General features: G+C 41.3%; 1 protein-coding gene across 3 annotated transcripts in view; it reads left to right on the forward strand.

Annotated features, from left to right (window-relative positions):
* Positions 1-25048, forward strand: part of plxna3 (plexin A3) — a 154114-nt gene that overhangs the window by 43861 nt on the left and 85205 nt on the right. For all 3 annotated transcript variants that reach the window (XM_055932389.1, XM_055932388.1, XM_055932390.1), the window contains exon 4: positions 20222-20362. In XM_055932389.1, coding sequence (XP_055788364.1) covers positions 20222-20362 — 141 coding nt within the window. The remainder of the gene's footprint in view (positions 1-20221; positions 20363-25048) is intronic.

The raw sequence follows: 25048 nt of genomic DNA on the forward strand, positions 1-25048 counted from the left end.
GAGAGGAGAGGGAGAGGGAGAGAGAGAGAGAGAGAGAGGACAGGGAGAGAGAGAGAGAGGACAGGGAGAGAGAGAGAGGAGAGGGAGAGAGAGAGAGAGGACATGGAGAGAGAGAGAGAGAGAGAGGACAGGGAGAGAGAGAGGGAGAGGACAGGGAGAGAGAGAGAGAGAGAGAGAGGACAGGGAGAGAGAGAGAGAGAAGGGGAGGACAGGGAGAGAGAGAGAGAGAAGGGGAGGACAGGGAGAGAGAGAGGAGAGGGTAAATGTTGTAAGTGTTCCATCCCGTCTGAGCTACAAAACCTGAGTGCATGGCATTCCTGTCCAGTAACCTTACACCTCTGGGTTGGCAGGCATAGGGTGTAGAGAGTAGGACACCTGGATTCCTTCAATCTCTGTTTAATTGTTTTGTCAAGGCCTCACATTACGGAGCTCTCAGGCAGGGCCAAGCCAAACACAATAAATGTGTTAAGTGAATTTTAAGTGAATTCTGTCTCTGATGCTTCGATAAACACATTTTTTAAAAGTGAAACTAATATAAACAGAATACTATTTCAGACACTGATAAACAGTACAAGTCAAAGGTTTGGACACCTACTAATTGAAGGGTTTTTCTTTATTTTTACTATTTTCTACATTGTAGAATAATAGTGAAGACATCAAAACTATGAAATAACACATATGGAATCATGTAGTAACCAAAAAAGTGTTAAACAAATCAAAATATATTTTAGATTTGAGATTCTTCAAAGTACTGTAGCCACCCCTTTGCCTTAATGACAGCTTTGCACACTCTTAGCATTCTCTCAACCAGCTTCACCTGTAATGCTTTTCCATCAGTCTTCACTCTGTGGTCCAACTCATCTCAAACCATCTCAATTGGGTTGAGGTCAGGTGATTGTGGAGGCCAGGTCATTTGATGTAACACTCCATCACTCTCCTTCTTGGTCAAATAGCCCTTACACAGCCTGGAGGTGTGTTGGGTCATTGTCCTGTTGAAAAACAAATGATAGTCCCACTAAGCGCAAATAGTAAAAAGAAAAGAAAAAAAGGGGGGGGGGGGGGGGAATGAAAACCCCTTGAATGAGTAGGTGTGTCCAAACTTTTGACTGGAACTGTAATTCACCGCTCGGTGCCCGGTCAAGCTACTCTACTGTGCCAAAGTCCTGTATTCCTGTCAGAGAGAGATTCAACACTGTACTCTACTGTGCCAAAGTCCTGTATTCCTGTCAGAGAGAGATTCAACACTGTACTCTACTGTGCCAAAGTCCTGTATTCCTGTCAGAGAGAGATTCAACACTGTACTCTACTGTGCCAAAGCCCTGTATTCCTTTCAGAGAGAGATTCAACACTGTACTCTACTGTGCCAAAGCCCTGTATTCCTGTCAGAGAGAGATTCAACACTGTACTCTACTGTGCCAAAGTCCTGTATTCCTGTCAGAGAGAGATTCAACACTGTACTCTACTGTGCCAAAGTCCTGTATTCCTGTCAGAGAGAGATTCAACACTGTACTCTACTGTGCCAAAGCCCTGTATTCCTTTCAGAGAGAGATTCAACACTGTACTCTACTGTGCCAAAGCCCTGTATTCCTGTCAGAGAGAGATTCAACACTGTACTCTACTGTGCCAAAGCCCTGTATTCCTGTCAGAGAGAGATTCAACACTGTACTCTACTGTGCCAACGCCCTGTATTCCTTTCAGAGAGAGATTCAACACTGTACTTTACTGTGCCAACGCCCTGTATTCCTGTCAGAGAGAGATTCAACACTGTACTCTACTGTGCCAACGCCCTGTATTCCTGTCAGAGAGAGATTCAACACTGTACTGAAGTGTTTTAACCAGGAGAGTGCCTCACGCTAAACTCCATTAACTCTGTTTGTGTTTAAACATCGGGACATACAGTATCTGTTGTTTGCCCTTCCAGACAGTGTTCACCGTTTCTACTCAAAATGACTGAAATGAATCTGACAGATTAGAACTGGCACTTGGATGATTACAGCATAGCTTGTCAAGCAGATACTGTGTACACAGCTGGGGATAAACCTTGTATAGGCCAGGGTTTAGGCCAGATCTCAAATGTTGGTCTGTCAAACGGTGAAAAAAATGTGATCAGATAATCGCAGGATTTTCTGAATTACCTCAAATGAAGCTGTAATTTAAGGTTTTTCATAGAAGAACATTTCATGAACATTGACGTCTTGATTTTGTCTAAAGTAACGTTTAGCAAAATTTGGTAATTGAGAAAACACTTTATTTAACCTCAATGTCTACTTGGTTTTACATTGCATTGTTGTTTTTAGCTGTTTAGATGATGTATGAGGGATGTTTTCAGTGAATTTTGAACACTTTCAGACAATGCGATTAAACGAGATTCAAAATATTTGCGCACTAAAATAACAGATTAACTCCGAAAGCCCCAACAACAGATTAAACACATTTTGGACAAGGGATCGGTGTAAAAAGTTTAGAGTTCAATACACTACAATATTATCTATCCACAATTTATGTTCTTAACCCTAAATATATCAACAACTAAAAGTATTGTATTTAGGACAAATCATTCTCTAAACCCTAAAGCTTGTAATGAATAATGTGCCAATCGAGCAAGTTGCGGAGACTAAACTGCTTGATGTAACCCTAGATTGTAAACTGACGTGGTTTAAACATGCTGATGCAATGGAAGCTAGTACGCGGAGAGGTGATAAAGTGCTGCTCTGATATCACAATCAACTAAACAAGTCCTACAGGCCCTAGTTTTATCACACCTGGACTACTTATATGGTCAAGTGTCTCAAAGTAGAACGTAGGGAAATTCCAGTTGTCCCAGAACAGAGCAGCACAGCTGGCCCTTAAATGTACACGGAGGGCTAATATCAATAACATGAATGTCAAGCTCTCCTGGCTCAAAGTAGAGAGATTGACTGCATCACTACTTGTCTTTGTGAGAGGTATTGACGTATTGAAAGCACCGAACTGTCTGTTCAAACAGCTAACAAGCAGCTCAGACACCCATACATACCCCACAAGACATGCCACCAGGGGTCTTTTCACAATCCCCAAGTCCAAAAACAGACTCTGGGAAACACGCAGTACTATATTGAGCCATGACTACATGGAACTCTCATCAGGGGGAAAAACCTGCATGAAACTACACCTCAGGACACAATGCGGACTGTGAAGAGACACAGATACTCTACTGTGATGTTGTGGGTTTTATATTGTACATTTATAATAAGAGAGTAATAATGTTATTAATGTATTTTATGATGTATTGTGTTATTTCTGTTGTGTTTTAGTGTGATGTCATTGTTTTCACCCCGTTTGGACCCCAGGAAGAGTAGCTGCTGCCAATAAGGATCCTAATAAATACGAACATATACTACATACTAAACACTTAGAAAGCTCACAGGGATATTGGTATCCACAGTACTCCATCAATAATCAATTTCTTCAATTTAATTCTTCTTATATTCCCCAAATGTTTTGTTTTGAACATACACTAAATACACTGTAATTTAATCTTTAAAAAACAGCAAAATTGTCTCTCTGCCCCATGGCAAAATGTGTAGAATTTCAAGAAATTTGCTTTAAAACTGCAATATTTTCTCTCCGCCTGAGGCAAAATGTGTAGAATTGCAGAAAATGTTCTCTCTGATTCCATTGTGCTTTCCCAGGGCCTGAGACTTGTCCAGCCATGCACGGCAGAAGTTTTAGTAAAACTGCTTGTATGCTATTTGTATTGCACTCTTAAGTAGAATAATGTGTTCTGAATAACGTGTCCCTGAGGAATTTCCTATCACAAAAAAGGTCCCTGAAGCAAAAAGGTTTGAGAACCCCGGTATAGGCTACTGTAGTTAATTCCCCACGAAAAACAATTGTAACTTCTTGCATTTATTGCTACAGGTTTGTAAGTCAACGATATACAGAATATTATTTTATTACAACGATAGGACTGCACATAATTTATTTTTTTTAAACCTCTAAATACAAGAATAATTCACCGACCTGCCCGATGATTAATAATGTTTCAGAAGTACCCACATTCTTCACTGGAACAGGTAGTAGGTTCATTCGGTGAAAGTCCTTGCAGATAATGTGTCAAGTTAAGAGCTCTGGCATTTTGTTTGCATTCCCTGTGTATATTTCCTGTTTCCTGCTTTTGTTGGTTCACACATAATGGATCATAAAAAGGGGTACTCACTCCATTTTAATCTCAATGTTTCTACACATAAATAGTCTCAATTGTTTTCCCTAGCCCTAGGACAGTCCTCACAGGCCCTGTGGACAGCCATTTGCTTTTAATACTTCACACGGTTCACGTTGTAGACAGTGGGAGAGCTGTCAAACATTGTTAAAGATTTGATGGAAATTAAGTTCCCTGGACTGTGATCCTGATAACATAAACACTGTCGGTCCACTCAAAACAGCCCTCAGCTCAGACAATGTGCCATTTCACTTTTAGGGGTGAATTCCTAACATGATGATGTGCTAAACCAACAAGCAATTTCCTGCTTAATTAATTCCCAAATTAAGTGCAGTATCATGTTTATTGTGTTTGTGGCTGGCCTGGAGGTGGAAAGTGGATTGGCTTATTGGACTTTTAGGAGTCTCGTTGGGGTCGTAGACAAAAGTTTAGCTCCTTTTTGCTGGAGCCTTGACAGAGACTCTCCTGATTGAGTGTGTGTGTTTGTGTTTGTGCGTGTATGTGCTTGTGTGTGTGTGTGTGTGTGTGCGTTAATGTGCTTGTGTGTGTGTGTGTGTGTGTGTGTGTGTGTGTGTGTGTGTGTGTGTGTGTGTGTGTGTGTGTGTGTGTGTGTGTGTGTGTGTGTGTGTGTGTGTGTGTGTGTGTGTGTCATATTCCTGCTGTGAGATGGCTGGGCAGTCCACTGACAGTCCCTTGGCTCCAGCCCAGTACCTGAGGAGTGACTGCTGGCCGCTCGTTCCGCTGAGATCACTGGTGCCTGACCAGACTCAGCTTCCTGACAGCACTTCTTGAAAGGGAACATTCCTGGAACACTACTTCTTCGAGGCCTGAGTGGAATTCACAGCCCATCACTGACTGGTTCTCTGGTTAAAATACAGTCGTTATTTTAGAACAAACAGGAAGCAAGATCTCATCACCACTGTTTTGTTTCATCTGCAACCAATTGACACGTTGGCTTCCTACAATAATAAAGCAATGATAGGTTAAGTAGCAAGGATAACAGCTAGTGACATGTTTTGGTGAGATCATGATTACTCAGTCATTTGCCTAGTGATTGTGATTAAGGGATAGTGACTCAGCAATTTGACCGAAGTGCAACACTTGGACATGTACAGTGCATTCGGAAAGTTAAAGCCTTTTTCTAAAATGGATTACAATTCACTTTTCCAAATCAATCTACACACAATACTCCATAATGATGAAGCAAAAACAGGTTTTTAGAAATGTCTTCAAATGTATATACTGTATACAGTATATATATAAAAAAAAACTGAAGTGTACTTAAGTATTCAGAACCTTCACTCTGTATTTTGTTGAAGTACCTTTGGCAGCATTTACAGCCTCAGGTCTTCTTGAGTTTGACGCTACAAGCATGGCACACCTGTATTTGGGGAGTTTCTCACGTTCTTCTCTGCAGAACCTCTCAAGCTCTTTCAGGTTGGATGGGGAGCGTCGCTGCACAGCTATTTTCAGGTCTCTCCAGAGATGTTCAATCGGGTTAAAGTCCGGGCTCTGGCTGGGCCACTCAAGGACGTTCAGAGACTTCTCCCGAAGCCACTCCTGCATTGTCTTGGCTGTGTGCTTAGGGTCTTTGTCCTGTTGGAAGGTGAACCTCAAACCCCAGTCTGAGGTCCTGAGCGCTCCCTAGCAGGTTTTCATCAAGGATGTCTCTGTACTTGGATCCGTTCATCTTTCCCTCGATCCTGACTAGTCTCTTAGTCCATGCTGCTGAAAAACATCCCCTCAGCAGGATGCTGCCACCACCATGCTTCACCGTAGAGATGGTGACAGGTTTCTTCCAGACGTGACGCTTGGCATTCAGGCCAAATTGTTCAATCTTGCTTTCATCAAACCAGAGAATCTTGTTTCTCATGGTCTGAGAGTCCTTTAGGTGCCTTTTGGCAAACTCCAAATGGGCTGTCATGTGCCTTTTACTGAGGAGTGGCTTCCGTCTGGCCATTCTACCATAAAGGCCTGATTGATGGAGTGGTGCCGAGATGGTTGTCCTTCTAGAAGGTTCTCCCATCTCGTCAAAGGAACTCTGGAGCTCTGTCAGAGTGACCATTGGGTTCTTGCTCACCTCCCTGACCGAGGCCCTTTTACCCCGATTGCTCAGTTTCTTCCATGTAAGATTCATGGAGGCCACTGTGTTCTTGGGGACATTCAATGCTGCAGACATTTTGTGGTACCCTTCCCCAGATCTGTGCCTTTACACAATCCTGTCCTGGAGCTCTACGGACAATTCCTTCCACATCATGGCTTCGTTTTTGCTCTGACATGTACTGTCAACGGTGGGACCTTATATAGACAGGTGTGTGCCTTCCCAAATCATGTCAAATCAATTGGATTTACCACGGGTGGACTCTGATCAAGTTGTAGAAACATCTCAAGGATGATCATTGGTAACAGGATGCACCTGAGCTCAATTTCGAGTCTCATAGCAAAGGGTCTGAATACTTATGTAAATAAGGTATTTCTGTTTAAATCTGGTATTGTGTGTAGAGTGATGAATAATAGTTTTTATTTAATACATTTCATAATAAGGCTGTAACTTGTTACATTAACTGTGTTAACTGTGGAAAAAGGGAAGGGGTCTGAATACTTTCCCGAACGCACTGTATCTCCGAGCAGATCAGAACGGCTGTAGGGTCCTATAAAATCTATGTGGAAGAGAACGCGGACGGAATCACGGAATCCAGAACGGAATTCAACAATATGAAAAAACGTATTGAACTTAGTAGGAAATCAGCTAAATGTATTGAACTCATTAGAAAATGCATTAATTTGCCCAAGTGAATCATAAGACATTAACAAAATGCATCAGTGATTGGTATTTTCATGCATCTTTCTGAAAGACACAGGAATGCTCCTCTGTGTGTGTGTGTGTGTGTGTGTGTGTGTGTGTGTGTGTGTGTGTGTGTGTGTGTGTGTGTGTGTGTGTGTGTGTGTGTGTGTGTGTGTGTGTGTGTGTGTGTGTGTGTGTGTGTGTCTGGTGGTGTGTGTGTGTGTGTGTGTCTGGTGGTGTGTGTGTGTGTCTGGTGGTGTGTGAGTATGTCTACACTTTTAGTAGCCATTAGCAATGATGCTAATGATAACCATCCTTTGGGGCGGCAGGTAGCCTAGTGGGTAGAGCGTTGGGCCAGTAACCGAAATCCCCGAGCTGACAAGGTAAAAATCTGTCGTTCTGCCCCTGAACGAGGCAGTTAACCCACTGTTCCTAGGCCGTCATTGAAGAATTTGTTCTTAACTGACTTGCCTAGTTAAATAAAAGTTAAATAAATAAAATAAAAAGAGATGTAAGGCTTTTCTAGCCTAGCCTATGCTTACCTGGCAGAATGATATCATGATTATTTGCATGGCCATCTGATTTGCAAACTCTGCATGAGCGCTACAGCAACGCTGCGTAACCAAACAATGGTCTCTTCCTGGCACCCTTGCGTCAATCTAACTAACATAATGCAAAAACTCCCCATTAAAATCTGTCAGTTTAAGCTAGAGATAGAATGTTTTTTGCATTGGCTGCATCTTAATCCACAGCATCAGCCCACGTCGGCATTCCACATCTGCGGTAAAAGGTGGCATAGCTAGAGCGGTGTTTGTCAGACCTTGAGACATCCCGAAAATTGGTTTTCTCACAAATACGTCTGTAGCATCCGAACGGGTTGGCCTACAAACTATTATGACCCCTCTATGGAAAGGGGAGACTCTCATGAAGGTAACCAAAAAATAAGGGGTTAAATATGTGTACAAAAAAACATTATATATATCCTGAGCTTTCTTATCTCTCCTAGATGTAGGACAGACACTTTCATTTTTGAGTGTCTTTTTTGGCCATTTATGAATGGCCAAATTCAAATTTACATCAAATAATATTTAACATTAAAAATCAAATAGTTAAATGATTCATGTTATGACCATCTTAAAACAATTCCATATGTTAGATTTATCCCCCCCACCCCCCTTTAGAGGCTGCACCTACACCTTATTCCCAAACCTCAAAAATAGTCTTCTGATGTGGTTTAAACATTGGTGTGGACTTAGGGAGAGAGAAAAAAAAGTGATTTTGAGTTAGAAAAAAATTAAACAGGGAAAAACTGAAACATGGAAAAACGAAACAGATTTGGGGGAAAAACTTACGTAATCAGTTAAAAAATATGATTTTATCGGGCCCTGCTAATAAACCACCCTGTGTTGCACCAGTGTTGTGTTTTTGCTGCAGGCCATTTACAGTAAGCATGAATACTCCTCAGTAATGGCTCCTTTTAGATGAGACCTGATGGATGCTGATAAGAACCATAGAGAAAGACTGTAGTTATGGTTGTTGGTAAGATAGATAAGAACCATAGAGAAAGACTGTAGTTATGGTTGTTGGTAAGATAGATAAGAACCATAGAGAAAGACTGTAGGCTGGTGAGAGCTACTCTATGATGCCTGGCTGGTGGAGGACCTCTATGTGGGAGCACACAGATTCCCCCCTCCCGTCCTAGGGTCAGAGAAGAGGACTTCTGGGAATCACATGATGACAACACGCCAACCAAGAGCTGCTTAGCCACTGACGCATGCCAGTATGGAACAGACAGACACTACAACATGGTTGGTTGGAGATGAGGACTAACATATTAAAGAGATACTTCAAAAGAGGCCTTGTTTCCTCTAAGTGTATCTCTTGATGTCGTTAGAGAAGACGCTTGTGTAAGTAGTGTGAAGAGTCTGACGACTGTGTCACATAGAAGTAACATTTGTGTCACTCAGACATTTGTTTGATACCCTTCATAATTAGGTTTTTACTGTGAACATAGTTGTTATAACCAATATTTGCTGACTTTGTTTAAACAAGATTTAATGTCTATTGTACCGCAAGGCATACACACTACTACACAGCTTTCGGTAACAAATTGGGGTCAATATCATGTCTGTGTAGCTGATGTTCTGTATGAGGCAGCTATTTTGAGAATCCTGTTGGCCTCTACACACAGCCTACAATTAGTTTTAATGAAGACTAATTGAAGAAAAAAAAAGACAAGACAATTAATTGTCTGTACAAAAATGTGCTGTGTCTAACCCTGTTACTTCCTCACTGTCATAAAACAGACATACCACAGATGCCTGTTGACAGGGGGTTCAGAGGTCAGGACATGTCAGGGCTCACAGAGACACAGCCACATTAAGGTGGAAGAAAGGAATGGGCCATTTGTTTTAAAACTTTGAGCTGGTCCTCAGGCTATGTGGCCGTGGAGCTGTGGAGCGGAGATGGAACAAAGCAGGTGTTGAGTGTGAGCGGAGATGGGAAGCCACCTCTGTTTTCTGGGTCTGTAGTGCTTTTAGCCTGATCTGACTAGCTGGCTGGGGGGGAAACAGGATAAGGCTCCTAATTGAATCATCAGCCCTTCGTTCGGTTCCTGGGGTGCAGGGCTTTGTGTCCTCCCTTCTCTTAAGAGGATAAATGGGCAGATTGAGGATTTTGACCTCGTCTCATGGACCAAGAGCTTTCAGGTTTAATGTAGAATAGATTTCCCTCTTACACAAAAGGGTAGCCATTTTCTTTTGAGAAAATGAAACTAAGTGCAGTAGTGTATCCCAGGTTTATAATCTGATAAGGAAACAGTGATGTTTCACCCCCTCTGTTTTCAAATGTCTAGTAACAGCATGTAGAGGTGTATCTCTGTTCAATAGTATGGCACATGAAGACATACATTCTGAACATGCAATAAATATTACTTCACCTAAACTGCTGCTTTTATGTTTTCTTCAACTGGAATATACTCAGTAGACTTGTATTATTCAACTGGAATATACTCAGTAGACTTGTATTCTTCAACTGGAATATACTTAGTAGACTTGTATTCTTCAGCTGGAATGTACTTAGTAGACTTGTATTCTTCAACTGGAATATACTCAGTAGACTTGTATTCTTCAACTGGAATATACTTAGTAGACTTGTATTCTTCAGCTGGAATGTACTTAGTAGACTTGTATTCTTCAACTGGAATATACTCAGTAGACTTGTATTATTCAACTGGAATATACTCAGTAGACTTGTATTCTTCAACTGGAATATACTCAGTAGACTTGTATTCTTCAACTGGAATATACTCAGTAGACTTGTATTCTTCAACTGGAATATACTTAGTAGACTTGTATTCTTCAGCTGGAATGTACTCAGTAGACTTGTATTCTTCAACTGGAATATACTTAGTAGACTTGTATTCTTCAGCTGGAATGTACTTAGTAGACTTGTATTCTTCAACTGGAATATACTCAGTAGACTTGTATTCTTCAACTGGAATATACTTAGTAGACTTGTATTCTTCAGCTGGAATGTACTTAGTAGACTTGTATTCTTCAACTGGAATATACTCAGTAGACTTGTATTATTCAACTGGAATATACTCAGTAGACTTGTATTCTTCAACTGGAATATACTCAGTAGACTTGTATTCTTCAACTGGAATATACTCAGTAGACTTGTATTCTTCAACTGGAATATACTCAGTAGACTTGTATTCTTCAACTGGAATATACTCAGTAGACTTGTATTCTTCAACTGGAATGTACTTAGTAGACTTGTATTCTTCAACTGGAATATACTCAGTAGACTTGTATTATTCAACTGGAATATACTTAGTAGACTCTTATTCTTCAACTGGAATATACTTAGTAGACTCTTATTCTTCAACTGGAATATACTCAGTAGACTCTTATTCTTCAACTGGAATATACTCAGTAGACTTGTACAGTTGTGGCCAAAAGTTTTGAGAATGACACAAATATTAATTTTCACAAAGTCTGCTGCCTCAGTTTGTATGATGGCAATTTGCATATACTCCAGAATGTTATGAAGAGTGATCAGATGAATTGCAATTAATTGCAAAGTCCCTCTTTGCCATGCAAATGAACTGAATCCCCCAAAAACATTTCCACTGCATTTCAGCCCTGCCACAAAAGGACCAGCTGACATCATGTCAGTGATTCTCTCGTTAACACAGGTGTGAGTGTTGATGAGGACAAGGCTGGAAATCACTCTGTCATGCTGATTGAGTTCGAATAACAGACTGGAAGCTTAAAAAAGGAGGGTGGTGCTTGGAATCATTGTTCTTCCTCTGTCAACCATGGTTACCTGCAAAGAAACACGTGCCGTCATCATTACTTTGCAAAAAAGGGCTTCACAGGCAAGGATATTGCTGCCAGTAAGATTGCACCTAAATCAACCATCTATCGGATTATCAAGAACTTCAAGGAGAGCGGTTCAATTGTTGTGAAGAAGGCTTCAGGGCGCCCAAGAAAGTCCAGCAAGCGCCAGGACCGTCTCCTAAAGTTGATTCAGCTGCGGGATCGGGGCACCACCAGTACAGAGCTTGCTCAGGAATGGCAGCAGGCAGGTGTGAGTGCATCTGCAAGCACTGTGAGGCGAATACTTTTTGAGGATGGCCTGGTGTCAAGAAAGGCAGCAAAGAAGCCACTTCTCTCCAGGAAAAACATCAGGGACAGACTGATATTCTGCAAAGGTACAGGGATTGGACTGCTGAGGACTGGGGTAAAGTCATTTTCTCTGATGAATCCCCTTTCCGATTGTTTGGGGCATCTGGAAAAAAGCTTCTCCGGCAAAGACAAGGTGAGAGCTACCATCAGTCCTGTGTCATGCCAACAGTAAAGCATCCTGAGACCATTCATGTGTGGGGTTGCTTCTCAGCCAAGGGAGTGGGCTCACTCACAATTTTGCCTAAGAACACAGCCATAAATAAAGAAAGGTACAAACACATCCTCAGAGAGCAACTTCTCCCAACCATCCAGGAACAGTTTGGTGACGAACAATGCCTTTTCCAGCATGATGGAGCTCCTTGCCATAAGGCAAAAGTGATAACTAAGTGGCTCGGGGAACAAAACATTGATATTTTGAGTCCATGGCCAGGAAACTCCCCAGACCTTAATCCCATTGAGAACTTGTGGTCAAGCCTCAAGAGGCAGGTGGACAAACAAAAAAACACAAATTCTGACAAACTCCAAGCATTGATTATGCAAGAATGGGCTGCCATCAGTCAGGATGTGGCCCAGAAGTTATTTGACAGCATGCCAGGGTGGATTGCAGAGGTCTTGAAAAAGAAGGTTCAACACTGCAAATATTGACTCTGCATCAACTTTTATTGACAAATGTAATTGTCAGTAAAAGCCTTTGACGCTTATGAAATGCTTGTAATTGTACTTCAGTATTCCATAGTAGCATCTGACAAAAATATCTAAAGACACTGAAGCAGCAAACTTTGTGGAAATTAATATTTTGGCCACAACTGTATTCAAGTGATACTGTTACTTTTCATATCTGATTTTTTTTTTTACAAAATCCTTTTCTTTGATGACGTTTAACATAAAATACAATACATGGCAAACTAAAAAGGAAAAGGTAATAGCATTGGTCTCTCATTCCTTCCTTTTCTCATGTGTCATTGTTGCATTCCATATTTTACTCGAGCTCCAATCTGACAGTTAAATACTCTCCAGGACCTTGCTCAGCCAGATTCCCTTTAAACACTTAAAAGCGTCGGCACTCTCTCCAGGGAAACTGACCTCTGCCAAGGGATCGAGACATCTGTCATTCCTATCCCCAGTTACACCTTTAGAGGCAGGAACGGCCACATCTGGCCCACGTACCCAGCTTTTATTGATCAGTTTGGAGAAAGGTTAGATATTTATGATCAGAGTATCAGTGCATAGGGCTCGTCCAAAGGCAATGTTTTTAATGTCTGTTTTACATTTATTACATAATGCTGAGGCTGCTGGGAGTTTTTAGTTTTTTTTTGCGAAGTTGACCTGGGTGTAAGACAAGCTATATGCAACTTTGAACAGAAACCAGAGGATTGAATATACAGTACCAGTTCAAAGTATGGACACAGCTGCTCATTAAAGGTTTTTTTCTACATTGTAGAATAATAGTGAAGACATCAAAACTATGAAATAACACATATGGAATCATGTAGTAACCAAAAAAAGTGTTAAACATATCAAAATATATTTTATATTTGAGATTCTTCAAAGTAGTCACCCTTTGCCTTGATGACAGCTTTGCACACTCGTGGCATTCTCTTAACCAGCTTCATGAAGTAGTCACCTGGAATACATTTCAATTAACAGATGTGCCTTGTTAAAAGTTAATTCGTGGAATTTCTTTCCTTCTTAATGCATTTGAGACAATCAGTTGTGTTGTGAGAAGGTAAGGGTGGTATACAGAAGATAAGGGCAGTAGTGTATCCCAAGCGTATTCTCTGGTCCTCCAGAATGTTCATTACCTATAGTCACATTGTGGCAGCAGGAATTATTTTGTCAGGATTTAGAGGGCATAGACCATGGTTATTGTGTTCAACTCTGTTATTATCTACACTCAGCGGACAGTTTTTTCGGTACACCATCCCGCTCACGAAAATGGATCGCCCCTACAGACAGTGACTCACGTGACCGTGGCTTGCTATGTAAAGCAGGCAGACAGGCACTGAGGCATTCGGTTACTGTTTGATTGAACCTTGAAATGGGCAAAACTAGTGACCTAAGCGACTTTGAGCGTGGTATTATCGTCGTTGCCAGGCATGCCGGATCCAGTATCTCAGAAACGGCCTCCTGGGCTTTTCACACACGACAGTGTCTAGGGTTTACAGAGAATGGTGCGGCAGACAAAAAACATCCAGTCAGCGGCAGTCCTGTGGGTGAAAACAGCTCTTTGATAAAAGAGGTCCAAGGTGAATGGCGAGAATCGTGCAAGCTAACAGGCGGGCCACAAACAGACAAATAATTGCGCAGTACAACAGTGGTGTGCAGAACGACAACTCGGAACGCACAACTCATCATTCCTTGTCAAGGATAGGCTATTACAGCAGACTACCACACCGGGTTGCACTCCTATCAACTATAAACAAGAATAAGCGGCTTCTGTGGGTACGCAATCACTAACACTGGACAATTGAGGAGTTGAAAAACATTGCCTAATCTGCCGAATTCCAGTTCCTGTTGTGTCAAACTGACGACAGAGTCAGGATTTGGCGTAAGCAGCATGAGTCCGTGGACCCATCCTGCCTGGTGTCAGTGGTACAGGCTGGTGGTGGTGGTGTACTGATGTGGGGAATGTTTTCCTGGTCCCTTGATACCAATTGAGCAACGAACGTTTCCAACACTTTGTAGAATCCAGGCTGATAATGTAATAATCTGAAGTACCCAAAATGGCCACTAGATGTCTTGTGATAGAGTACATAAAATCCAGATTTGTATTACATGTTTTATTTAACCTGGATTTAAGTAGGCAAGTCAGTTAAGAACAAATTCTTTTTTACAATGACAGCCTAACCCGGACGACGCTGGGCTAATTGTGCGCCACCCTATGGGACTCCCAATCACAGCCTGTTGTGATACAGCCTGGAATCGAACCAGGGACTGTAATGACGCCTCTAGCACTGAAATGCAGTACCTTAGACCGCTGTGCCACTCGGGAGCCCCATACAAAAATTCCCAGTAATATACCCACCCTTTGCAACCCTAGGAAAAAACAGACGATATAAATAGTTGGAACGGTTCAGTTCAGCTGCGTTCAGTGCTTGCTGTCTGTGGTAAGAATTCTGTATAGAGGGCAACTAAATGAAGAATTACATTGAGTTGATCTAATATAAAACATTTTCTGCATTCCCTTTGTGGAAAAACACTATAGTATGTTCCAGTCTCCCTTCACTCAATAAAAACAATACTACCAAAGGATTCTTTTCAAGCCATTTCTTAATATGACCACATTTAGAGTCCCTGCCATTTGTCACAGGCACAAATGTGTCTGATATTTAGGTAAGGATTTGACAAATGGACTGTAAAGCACGTTAACAGTTCCAGTGCTCACAGTAAATGTCTTCCTGTCGATGGAAGGGGGAGGTATTGTACCTTCCCTCTTAAGTAATTTCTATTTTCATTTAACAATGAAGGACTAAGATGGTGTAATTTCTCTCATTCTTCATCCTCCCTCTTTCTCTTTTCACCCTGATGAATGGCCTCCTCTTTCCTCCTAAAGGCAGACAAGACACCCTGTTGTGATAGGCAGTTAAGTCAACAACCCCTTGCCTGACCTCTGATTCATAGTGCTCCTTACCCTATTCAGTTCCACCTTTATTAATTCACATGTTTGTTGCCCTTTTTAAAATGTCATCACTTTCCCACATTTAGCTTGTATGGCTGCGCCCTGGGCCAGCGGCCTGTGTATTCTCACAGCCCTGGAACACAGACAGATGCATCATGCCCCTTCAGAATGTAAAACTTTTTGTTAATGTTTTTTCTCTAATAGCACTAGCCATTTAGAAATTTTAGAAAGTTGACTTAAGCTAGCCCATATAGATTCCCCATCTCATAACTAGCTTCCAAGTATCCATTTCAGGCTATCAAGTTAAAGTAGCTATATAGCTTGTCTATCTGTTATGCGGAGTGGTACAAGGGAACCCAAGAGCAGACTCAGACGAGGAAACTGGGATGAAGTAACCAAGGCATTTATTGAAACACAAGGGGAAGATGGAGTGCAGGCCAGGGGAAAACTCAGGTGGGTTGCAGGGAACCAGGTGCAGAGGCTGAGGCTGGACCGAGAGGGGTTGAGACAGGGTAAGCAGGTCCGGAGGGGAATCCAAGGGAGTAGTAGGGTGGGGAATCCAGGACAGAGTAGCAGGATGATGAGACGTTGGTCTGGAGACGGGGACCAGAGTCAGAGCGGGCAGAACTGTAGCGGAGAGGAAAACGTCATCAGGCAAGGGAAACCAGGCACAACAGGATCTATCAGTAACAAACGGCTAGAAGCATAGACTGAGCAGAGATTACGATCTGGCAGCATGGAAGTGGCAGGACTGAGTATTTGTAGAGGTCTTGATTATGGAACAGGTTGCAGCTGGTGGGTATCTGCTCTGACTCCAGCACAGCTGTCTCCGCCCACACAATCGCACACATACAGAGAGAAGGGAGAGAGCACGGGGAGTGGCGGCAGGTTAAGGAGACACAGGATGAGCAGTAGAGGGCGTGGCATGAGCAGATGTAATACTATCTTAGTTGGCATGCCTGCCATCAAGGTTGGTAGACTTTAGAAAAGCAACCAAGTGAATAGGACTCACTGTACTGAATAAGACTGATATTCCTTTCAATCTTTTGAGCAGAGATATAGAGGCATATTTAGTTTTGTTTTTAAATGTCAACCAGTCAGTAGGATACAAATAGCTCAAAAGGTATACTTAGATATGCAGAAAAATAAACACATTTTTTACATAGAATTAAGCATAATGATTATTGCTCGAGATTGCATGAAAAAGCTGTTTCAGGTGTTTGAAAATTGTACAATTATCCAACTTCCTCCCACCAGCCATCCTCACATACAGTACTTTGTGCTCCCTTAGATTTTTGTGGTGCATGACGCCCCTGGACAGAGATCAGAATTCTCACAACGCCCTGAACTCTCTAAAGTGTTTATATTCTGGTGCATGGAGCACCATATACGTAGCTACACTGATTTACTCTTACCCCTGTAACGCCATCTGGAGGATATGGAGAAATTTAAATAAAAGGATTAGGGGATAAATTAATGTTGTTGTTTTTTTATATATCTCAAATGTAATCAAAAATGAAGATTATCTATTTCATTAAGTACAATTTTACAGAACATTCAGTGTTGTTACAGAAATAATCAATTGATTTTCATATTTGCAGAAAACATGCAAGAAGGTCTATATAATATGCAGTATATCTCACCATATTCATGATACAGTGCAAAAATCTAAGCAAACTGAAATAAGAGAAAGAGAGAGAATACAGATTCACAGAGAGAATAGAAATCAGCATAACTAAACATGATTGGCCCTTAGAAAGAAGTCCTGATGAGCATTCCAAATCCATAGCAGACGAGCAACCAAACAAGCAGACCAATACCTCCTCTTTATTCCCTGCTACCATGACATCATTGTTTCCCTGCCACCATGACATTATTGTTTCCCTGCCACCATGAGATCATTGTTTCCCTGCCACCATGACATCATTGTTTCCCTGCCACCATGACATTGTTTCCCTGCCACCATGACATCATTGTTTCCCTGCCACCATGACATCATTGGTTCCCTGTCACAATGACATCATTGTTTCCCTGCCACCATGACATCATTGTTTCCCTGCCACCATGACATCATTGTTTCCCTGCCACCATGAGATCATTGTTTCCCTGCCACCATGACATCATTGTTTCCCTGCCACCATGACATCATTATTTCCCTGCCACCATGACATCATTGTTTCCCTGCCACCATGACATCATTGTTTCCCTGCCACCATGACATCATTATTTCCCTGCCACCATGACATCATTATTTCCCTGTCACAATGACATCATTGTTTCCCTGCCACCATGACATCATTGTTTCCCTGCCACCAATGACATCATTGTTTCCCTGCCACCATGACATCATTGTTTCCCTGCCACCATGACATCATTGTTTCCCTGCCACCATGACATCATTATTTCCCTGCCACCATGACATCATTGTTTCCCTGCCACCATGACATCATTGTTTCCCTGCCACCATGACATCATTGTTTCCCTGCCACCAATGACATCATTGTTTCCCTGCCACCATGACATCATTTTTTCCCTGCCACCATGACATCATTGTTTCCCTCCCACCATGACATATTTTTTTTCCCTGTCACCATGACATATTTTGAATCACAGGGAGACAGGAGGAAATGTAATATTTATCTAAATTCCAATGACCTTCATCTGAGCTGTTTGATGTTGTCAAGAGGTCAGCAACTCAGCAAGGACTGCATTTCAAACACTCCAAATAGACCGAGGAGGACATAAGCTTCCCAGAGACGCAGCTGTAGTTGCAATATGCCATCCTTCATTATGTCCTGTTCTCTGGAGGCTTGTGTAGGGGTAGTTTCAGTGTACTGCCTGCAGACAACTAGACTGTGTACTTTAGCTGTGTTATCTTCATGAAGCATTGCTGCAGGACGGACAGTGCAATTCTGAAATGGCTTGGGGACTGGTCACAAATAAGAAGAATAGTAATTAGGAATTTGGCAGATTTAATCAAATTGTTGTTCCATTAAAACAATGCAGTGCTTTAATTTAGTCCAATGAACCTTGATTTATGACCTCAGTGGTATTGTTCTGATTTAGCATGTCATATTCCCACAGGGCTAGCTAACTGTGCTGTACCATCAGGCCTGATAAACTGTATGCCATATGGTTTTACAACATCAACCAGGGCAAGGACTTCACTCTGCTGTGTTTACATATTCCCAAGTCTTTAAACAATAAAAGATCAACTGTTAGAAAGTGGCTTACTATGGACCTGGCAGGTCCTGCATGATGTGCAGGTTGGCAGGTTATTCTCCTTTACCTGCTTCAATGTCAGCAGTTTGCTAACTGTGAACTGGCTTTTTTCTGTGTGGTTCTTTGCTAGTTGTTTTGTAATGCTGCAGTGTTTCAGTTATGTTATTGCAGCCTAGTTTCAGTTACATTTCCTTGTTTTTACGCTATTTTGGAATTGGCACGAAAATACAGTTGGATGTAGTTTTTCTCCATAATTCCAACCCACTACATTGAGAGGATGAGTCCATGAAATGGGATTCTGAAACTATTGATCACGACATCAACGACTTATGAGTAAGATTTTCTCCAGCGAATCAGAGCATTTTGCATCATAGCAATGAATGCCTGGATAGAGTTGCGTAACAGCCATGGAAAGTGGTTTAACATCTCTTATTTGATCATGTGTCAGAGGTATAAGCCCCAGGATCTATTTCACAAATTATCAGATGCCCTAGATAGAAAAAAGAGAAGATCTTGCTGGAGGAAAATGCTAATTGTGTCTGTTGTGGTAAACGCAGGCATTCGGAAGTTGTGAAAATGAGGAACGTAACAGCAGATAGCTGGGTGTGAGATGACTGCAGCTGGTATCACTTGAACTGACAAAGCGCAGACAATGACCGTCATATTTTCATCCCTGCTGTTCCACTGGTTTGGGGGATATGGTCTCCGTCTTGGCCAGCAACTCGTGACACCCAATATGGCAGCGTTCAACTAATGGATACCACCTTGTCAACACTAATTACTAAGACTGCAGCAACGAGGAGGCAGCTAATTAACAGACTAACGATGTTTGTCACTTCAGGCTGACCCAGATATTTAGGAGAAAGCCAAGCTTGTCACCCTCACATTTTCTCCAGTTTATCTTTCCACAAATGTCTACCTTTCTATTCCATGATTTTTCAAAAATGGATTCCTCTATATTTCATCATTCATTTGGTTTATTTACCGTTCCATTCCTCCCTCTGTCATATTTCTGTCAAAATTGATTAGGACAGAAAAGCAAGCTGCCATTTTTTTCCTCTGAAATGAAGAATGTGAAAATAGGTGAGCTTTGCAGCAACCATAAGTGCAGTTGTCAGAGCTCAGAGTATTTATTCCCAATCACATCAAAGGTGATGTGAATTTGACATTTATAGAACTCCTTTACCTGCTCAATGTTCTAATTATCAGTGTAAGGAAAAAGAGAAGGTGGTAATGATGACACAACTGTGTGTGTGTGTGTGTGTGTGTGTGTGTGTGTGTGTGTGTGTGTGTGTGTGTGTGTGTGTGTGTGTGTGTGTGTGTGTGTGTGTGTGTAACTGTGTGTAACTGTGTATAGTAAGCATAATACAATTTTTACTGATCTTACATATTGAGACAATTCCTCCTCACCAGCCCCCCTCCCATTCATATTCAGAATCCCTCAGAATTTATTTTCTAGGTCAGTGAAAGAGCTGAGGATTTGTGGGAGGTTTGGGGAATGTTGTTTGTGTCTGATTCAAAGCGAAATTTAAATAATGTTTCTGTTTTCAAACTTTTAAAATGTTCCCCACGTATAGTTTGGTTCGCAAAAAATATTCACCAAAAAATATTACATTGTCGTGACTCTTCAAATAATAATCTGAAAAAAAGTATGAAATTATTTAGCAATTTGTTTAAATATCTGTCTCATTTTCCCTCAGATCCGAGTAGATGGCATACCTCCCCCGTCCCAGAGTGCTTTGCTGTATGAGACTGTTACAGTGGATGAAGGGAAACCTATTCTGCGTGACATGGTCTTCAGCCCTGACTACCAATACATCTACATGCTAAGTGACAAACAGGTGAGACACACACTCACACACACACCAGATAGAATAAAGCACTGACCACCAAAGCCGATCCATAGGTTTATTTCAGGATGTGAGAATGGAAGGTTATAAACTTGTACGTTGTGGAATGTTCCAGCATTAACCACCACTGAGTTTAATACAGTGTTGTCCTACTTTTCGAGATTCTCAAACCTTTATGTAACGGTAATATAAGTTGAATGTGTATACAGACTCTCTCTATTCACTTCTCCAGATATCTGCTTTTGTTTCACAGTCCCATTCATAATGCGTGTGAAAACATTTGTTCTGCGCTATGAAGACCTATCTTGGAATTATAAAAGATAAGTTTGTCAAAAGGAATTGAATTAGACCCAGGGCACTGTCAACAGTCTGCTTTGTTTTTAAACCCAACCGGAACTTCAGATATGTTGTTTTAACATCTGCACGACTGGAAGACAGAATATGAAACACCAGTTCAAAGTCTTTGAATTCTGCCTCAGCTGGTTCCCTATTAGGAAACTTTAGGTACTTGTCTCCATGGAGAGGCTTGCAGAATAGCTCTATTCTAAGAGGTCTTATTGTACAGAGGAAAGGAAGGTTAACACACCAAGTTCCTCTGCAGTTGACTAGAAGAAATCCTCCTACATACAGTACATACAGCTGCACGCATTAGTAATCCCGGTTCCCTGCATAATACATCTATCAGCTTATTTGTTTTCTTCATAATCAAGCAATTTATTGAAAGGAAGGATGAATTGCTGTCGTTGTGCAGTTATCACAAAGATTTGATCTTTAGCCTTTCGCTTTTTACCGTCAGAATGCATGTCTCAGAAATAACGAAGTAACGAGAGACAGTCCTCCAATGAGAAGACTTGTCTTTCTGATTTAGAAAAGGTCTGTGTAGTCAAAAGGAAGATATATGATTTTGGTGCATTGTTATTTATATATATATATATATATATATATATATATATATATATATATATATATATATATATATATATATATATATATATATATATATATATATATATATAGTGGGGCAAAAAAGTATTTAGTCAGCCACCAATTGTGCAAGTTCTCCCACTTAAAAAGATGAGAGAGGCCTGTAATTTTCATCATAGGTACACTTCAACTATGACAGACAAAATGAGAAAAAAAATCCAGAAAATCACATTGTAGGATTTTTTATGAATTTATTTGCAAATTATGGTGGAAAATAAGTATTTGGTCAATAACAAAAGTTTATCTCAATACTTTGTTATAAACCCTTTGTTGGCAATGACAGAGGTCGAATGTTTTCTGTAAGTCTTCACAAGGTCTCCTTCACTATGTGTGGTGAGAAATAAGACACAGCACACCAACATCTAAACTTCATCCCAACTGTAAAGTATGGTGGAGGGAGCATCATGGTTTGGGGCTGCTTTGCTGCCTCAGGGCCTGGACAGCTTGCTATCATTGATGGAAACATGAATACCCAAGTCTATCAAGACATTTTGCAGGAGGATGTAAGGCTATCTGTCCGCCATTTGAAGCTAAACAGAAGTTGGGTGATGCAAAGGACAACGACCCAAAACACAGAAGTAAATCAACAAAAGAATGGCTTCAACAGAAGAAAATACGCCTTCTGGAGTGACCCAGTCAGAGTCCTGACCTCAACATGATTTAAAATGCTGTGGCATGACCTCGCGAGCGGTTCACACCAGACATCCTACGAATATTGCTGAACTGAAACAATTTTTAAAGATGAAGGGTCCAAAATTCCTCCTGAGCGTTGTGCAGGTCTGATCCGCAATCACAGAAAACATTTGGTTGAGGTTATTGCTGCCAAAGGAGGGTCAACCAGTTATTAAATCCAAGGGTTCACATACTTTTCCCACCCTGCACTGTGAATGTTTACACGGTGTGTTGAATAAAGACATGAAAACGTATAATTGTTTGTGTGTTATTAGTTTAAGGACACTGTGTTTGTCTATTGCTGTGACTAAGATGAAGATCAGATCATATTTGATGACCAATTTAAGCAGAAATCCAGGGTTCACCAAAGGGTTCACATACTTTTTTTTGCCACTGTATATAAATAGATATACATACAGTATATATAGATATATACAGTACAAGTCAAAAGTTTGGACACATCTTCTCATTCCAGAGTTTTTCTTTGTTTCTACAATGTAGAAAATAGTCAAAATAAACTGGCTCTCATGAGGACCGCCACAGTAAAAGAAGACCCGGAGTTACCTCTGCTAAGTTCATTACAGTTAAAAGCATCAGAAATCGGCAATTAACACCTCACAGAGTTCAAGTAACACACACATCTCAACATCAACTGTTCAGAGGAGACTGCGTGAATCAGGCTTTCATGGTTGAATTGTTGCAAAGAAACCACTACTAAAGGACACCAATAATAAGAAGAGACTTGCTTGGGCCAAGAAACACAAGCAATGGACATTAGACTGGTGGGAAATCTGTCCTTTGGTCTGAAATTTGAGATTTTTGGTTCCAACCGCCGTGTCTTTGTGAGATGCAGAGTAGGTGAACGGATGATCTCCACATGTGTGGTCAACACCGTGAAGCATGGAGGAGGAGGTGTGATGGTGTGGGGGTGCTTTGCTGGTGACACTGTAAGTGATTTATTTAGAATTCAAGGCAGACTTAACCAGCATTGCTATCACAGTATTCTGCAGCAATATGCCATCCCATCTGGTTTGTGCTTAGTGGGACTATCATTTATTTTTCAGGACAATGACCCAACACACCTCCAGGTGGTGTAATGGCTATTTGGCCAAGAATGAGAAGAGGGATGGAGTGCTCCATCAGATGACATGGCCTCCACAATTACCCAATTTCAACCCAATTGAGATGGTTTGGGATGAGTTGGACCGCAGAGTGAAGGAAAAGCAGCCAACAAGTGCTCAGCATATGTGGGATCTTCTTCAAGACTGTTGGAAAAGCATTCCTCATGAAGCTGGTTGAGAGAATGCCAATAGTGTGCAAAGCTGTCATCAAGGGAAAGGATGGCTACTTTGAAGAATCTAAAATATTAAATATATTTTGATTTGTTTAACACTTTTTTGGTTACTATGTGAATCCATATGTGTTATTTCATAGTTTTGACATCTTCACTATTATTCTACAATGTAGAAAATAATCTAAATAAAGAAAAACCCTTGAATGAGTAGGTGTGTCCAAACTTTTAACTGGTACTGTAGATGTATAAATAGATACAGTGGTCTCTCTGTAACATCAGTCTCTCTGTAACATCAGTCTCTCTGTAACATCAGTTTCTCTCTGTAACATCAGTCTCTCTCTAACATCAGTCTCTCTCTGTCTAACATCAGTCTCTCTCTCTCTAACACCAGTCTCTCTCTGTCTAACACCAGTCTCTCTCTGTCTAACATCAGTCTCTCTCTCTCTAACACCAGTCTCTCTCTGTCTAACACCAGTCTCTCTCTGTCTAACACCAGTCTCTCTCTGTCTAACACCAGTCTCTCTCTGTCTAACACCAGTCTCTCTCTGTTTAACACCAGTCTCTCTCTGTAACATCAGTCTCTCTCTGTAACATCAGTCTCTCTGTAACATTAGTCTCTCTGTAACATTAGTCTCTCTGTAACATCAGTCTCTCTGTAACATCAGTCTCTCTCTCTAACATCAGTCTGATGTTAAACAGAGAGACTGATGTTACAGAGAGACTGATGTTACAGAGAGAGACTGATGTTACAGAGAGAGACTGATGTTACAGAGAGAGACTGATGTTACAGAGAGAGACTGATGTTACAGAGAGAGACTGGTGTTAGACAGAGAGAGACTGGTGTTAGACAGAGAGAGACTGGTGTTAGACAGAGAGAGACACTGATGTTACAGAGAGAGACTGGTGTTACAGAGAGAGACTGGTGTTACAGAGAGAGACTGGTGTTACAGAGAGAGACTGGTGTTACAGAGAGAGAGAGACTGATGTTACAGAGAGAGAGAGACTGATGTTACAGAGAGAGAGAGACTGATGTTGGACAGAGAGGGACTGATGTTGGACAGAGAGGGACTGATGTTGGACAGAGGGACTGATGTTACAGAGAGAAGGGGAACATGATAGAGCAGCCCCTCCCCCCTGTGTGGGGTGGCCACGAGGACAGACTCAGAGGAGAGGAGGATCCCTTATGGCCAGAATTAACACAAAGGTATTCAGATATAAGGAGAATGGCACCGCTCTGTGCTGCCTAGCTCATTCACTCAAAAAATGGACTTCCTCTTGCATGGGAGAGTAAAACCGGACAGGTCTGCTACAGATATTGATATTTTCCATAATAATTCAATGTGAGGCAGTCCGATGTTTAAGCATGTGTCAAATTATTCCTTATTGATTTGTTTTGTATACAGGATGTGTATTAAGATATATTTAAATGTAACTGATTAAAGAAGAGTAGACCCTTTCCTCCGGGCATAGACGTCAATTCAATATCTATTCTACATTGGTTCAACGTAATTTCTTTGAAATGACGTGGAAACAACATTGATTTAACTAGTGTGTGCCAAGTGGGTTCTTCTCATCTTCTCTAAAGCCGCAGCAAACTGTGGCTGAACTCCTGCACTGAGATGTATGCTTACTAGACAGTACATCCCTCTACAGAGCCTGCCTCCTGCTTATGTCTTTAGTATTCATGAAATTTGAATGAATTGCGGTAGATAAATAATGAATAGGTA

Source organism: Salvelinus fontinalis, chromosome 8 (assembly GCF_029448725.1).
Source record: "Salvelinus fontinalis isolate EN_2023a chromosome 8, ASM2944872v1, whole genome shotgun sequence".
NCBI lineage: Eukaryota > Metazoa > Chordata > Actinopteri > Salmoniformes > Salmonidae > Salvelinus > Salvelinus fontinalis.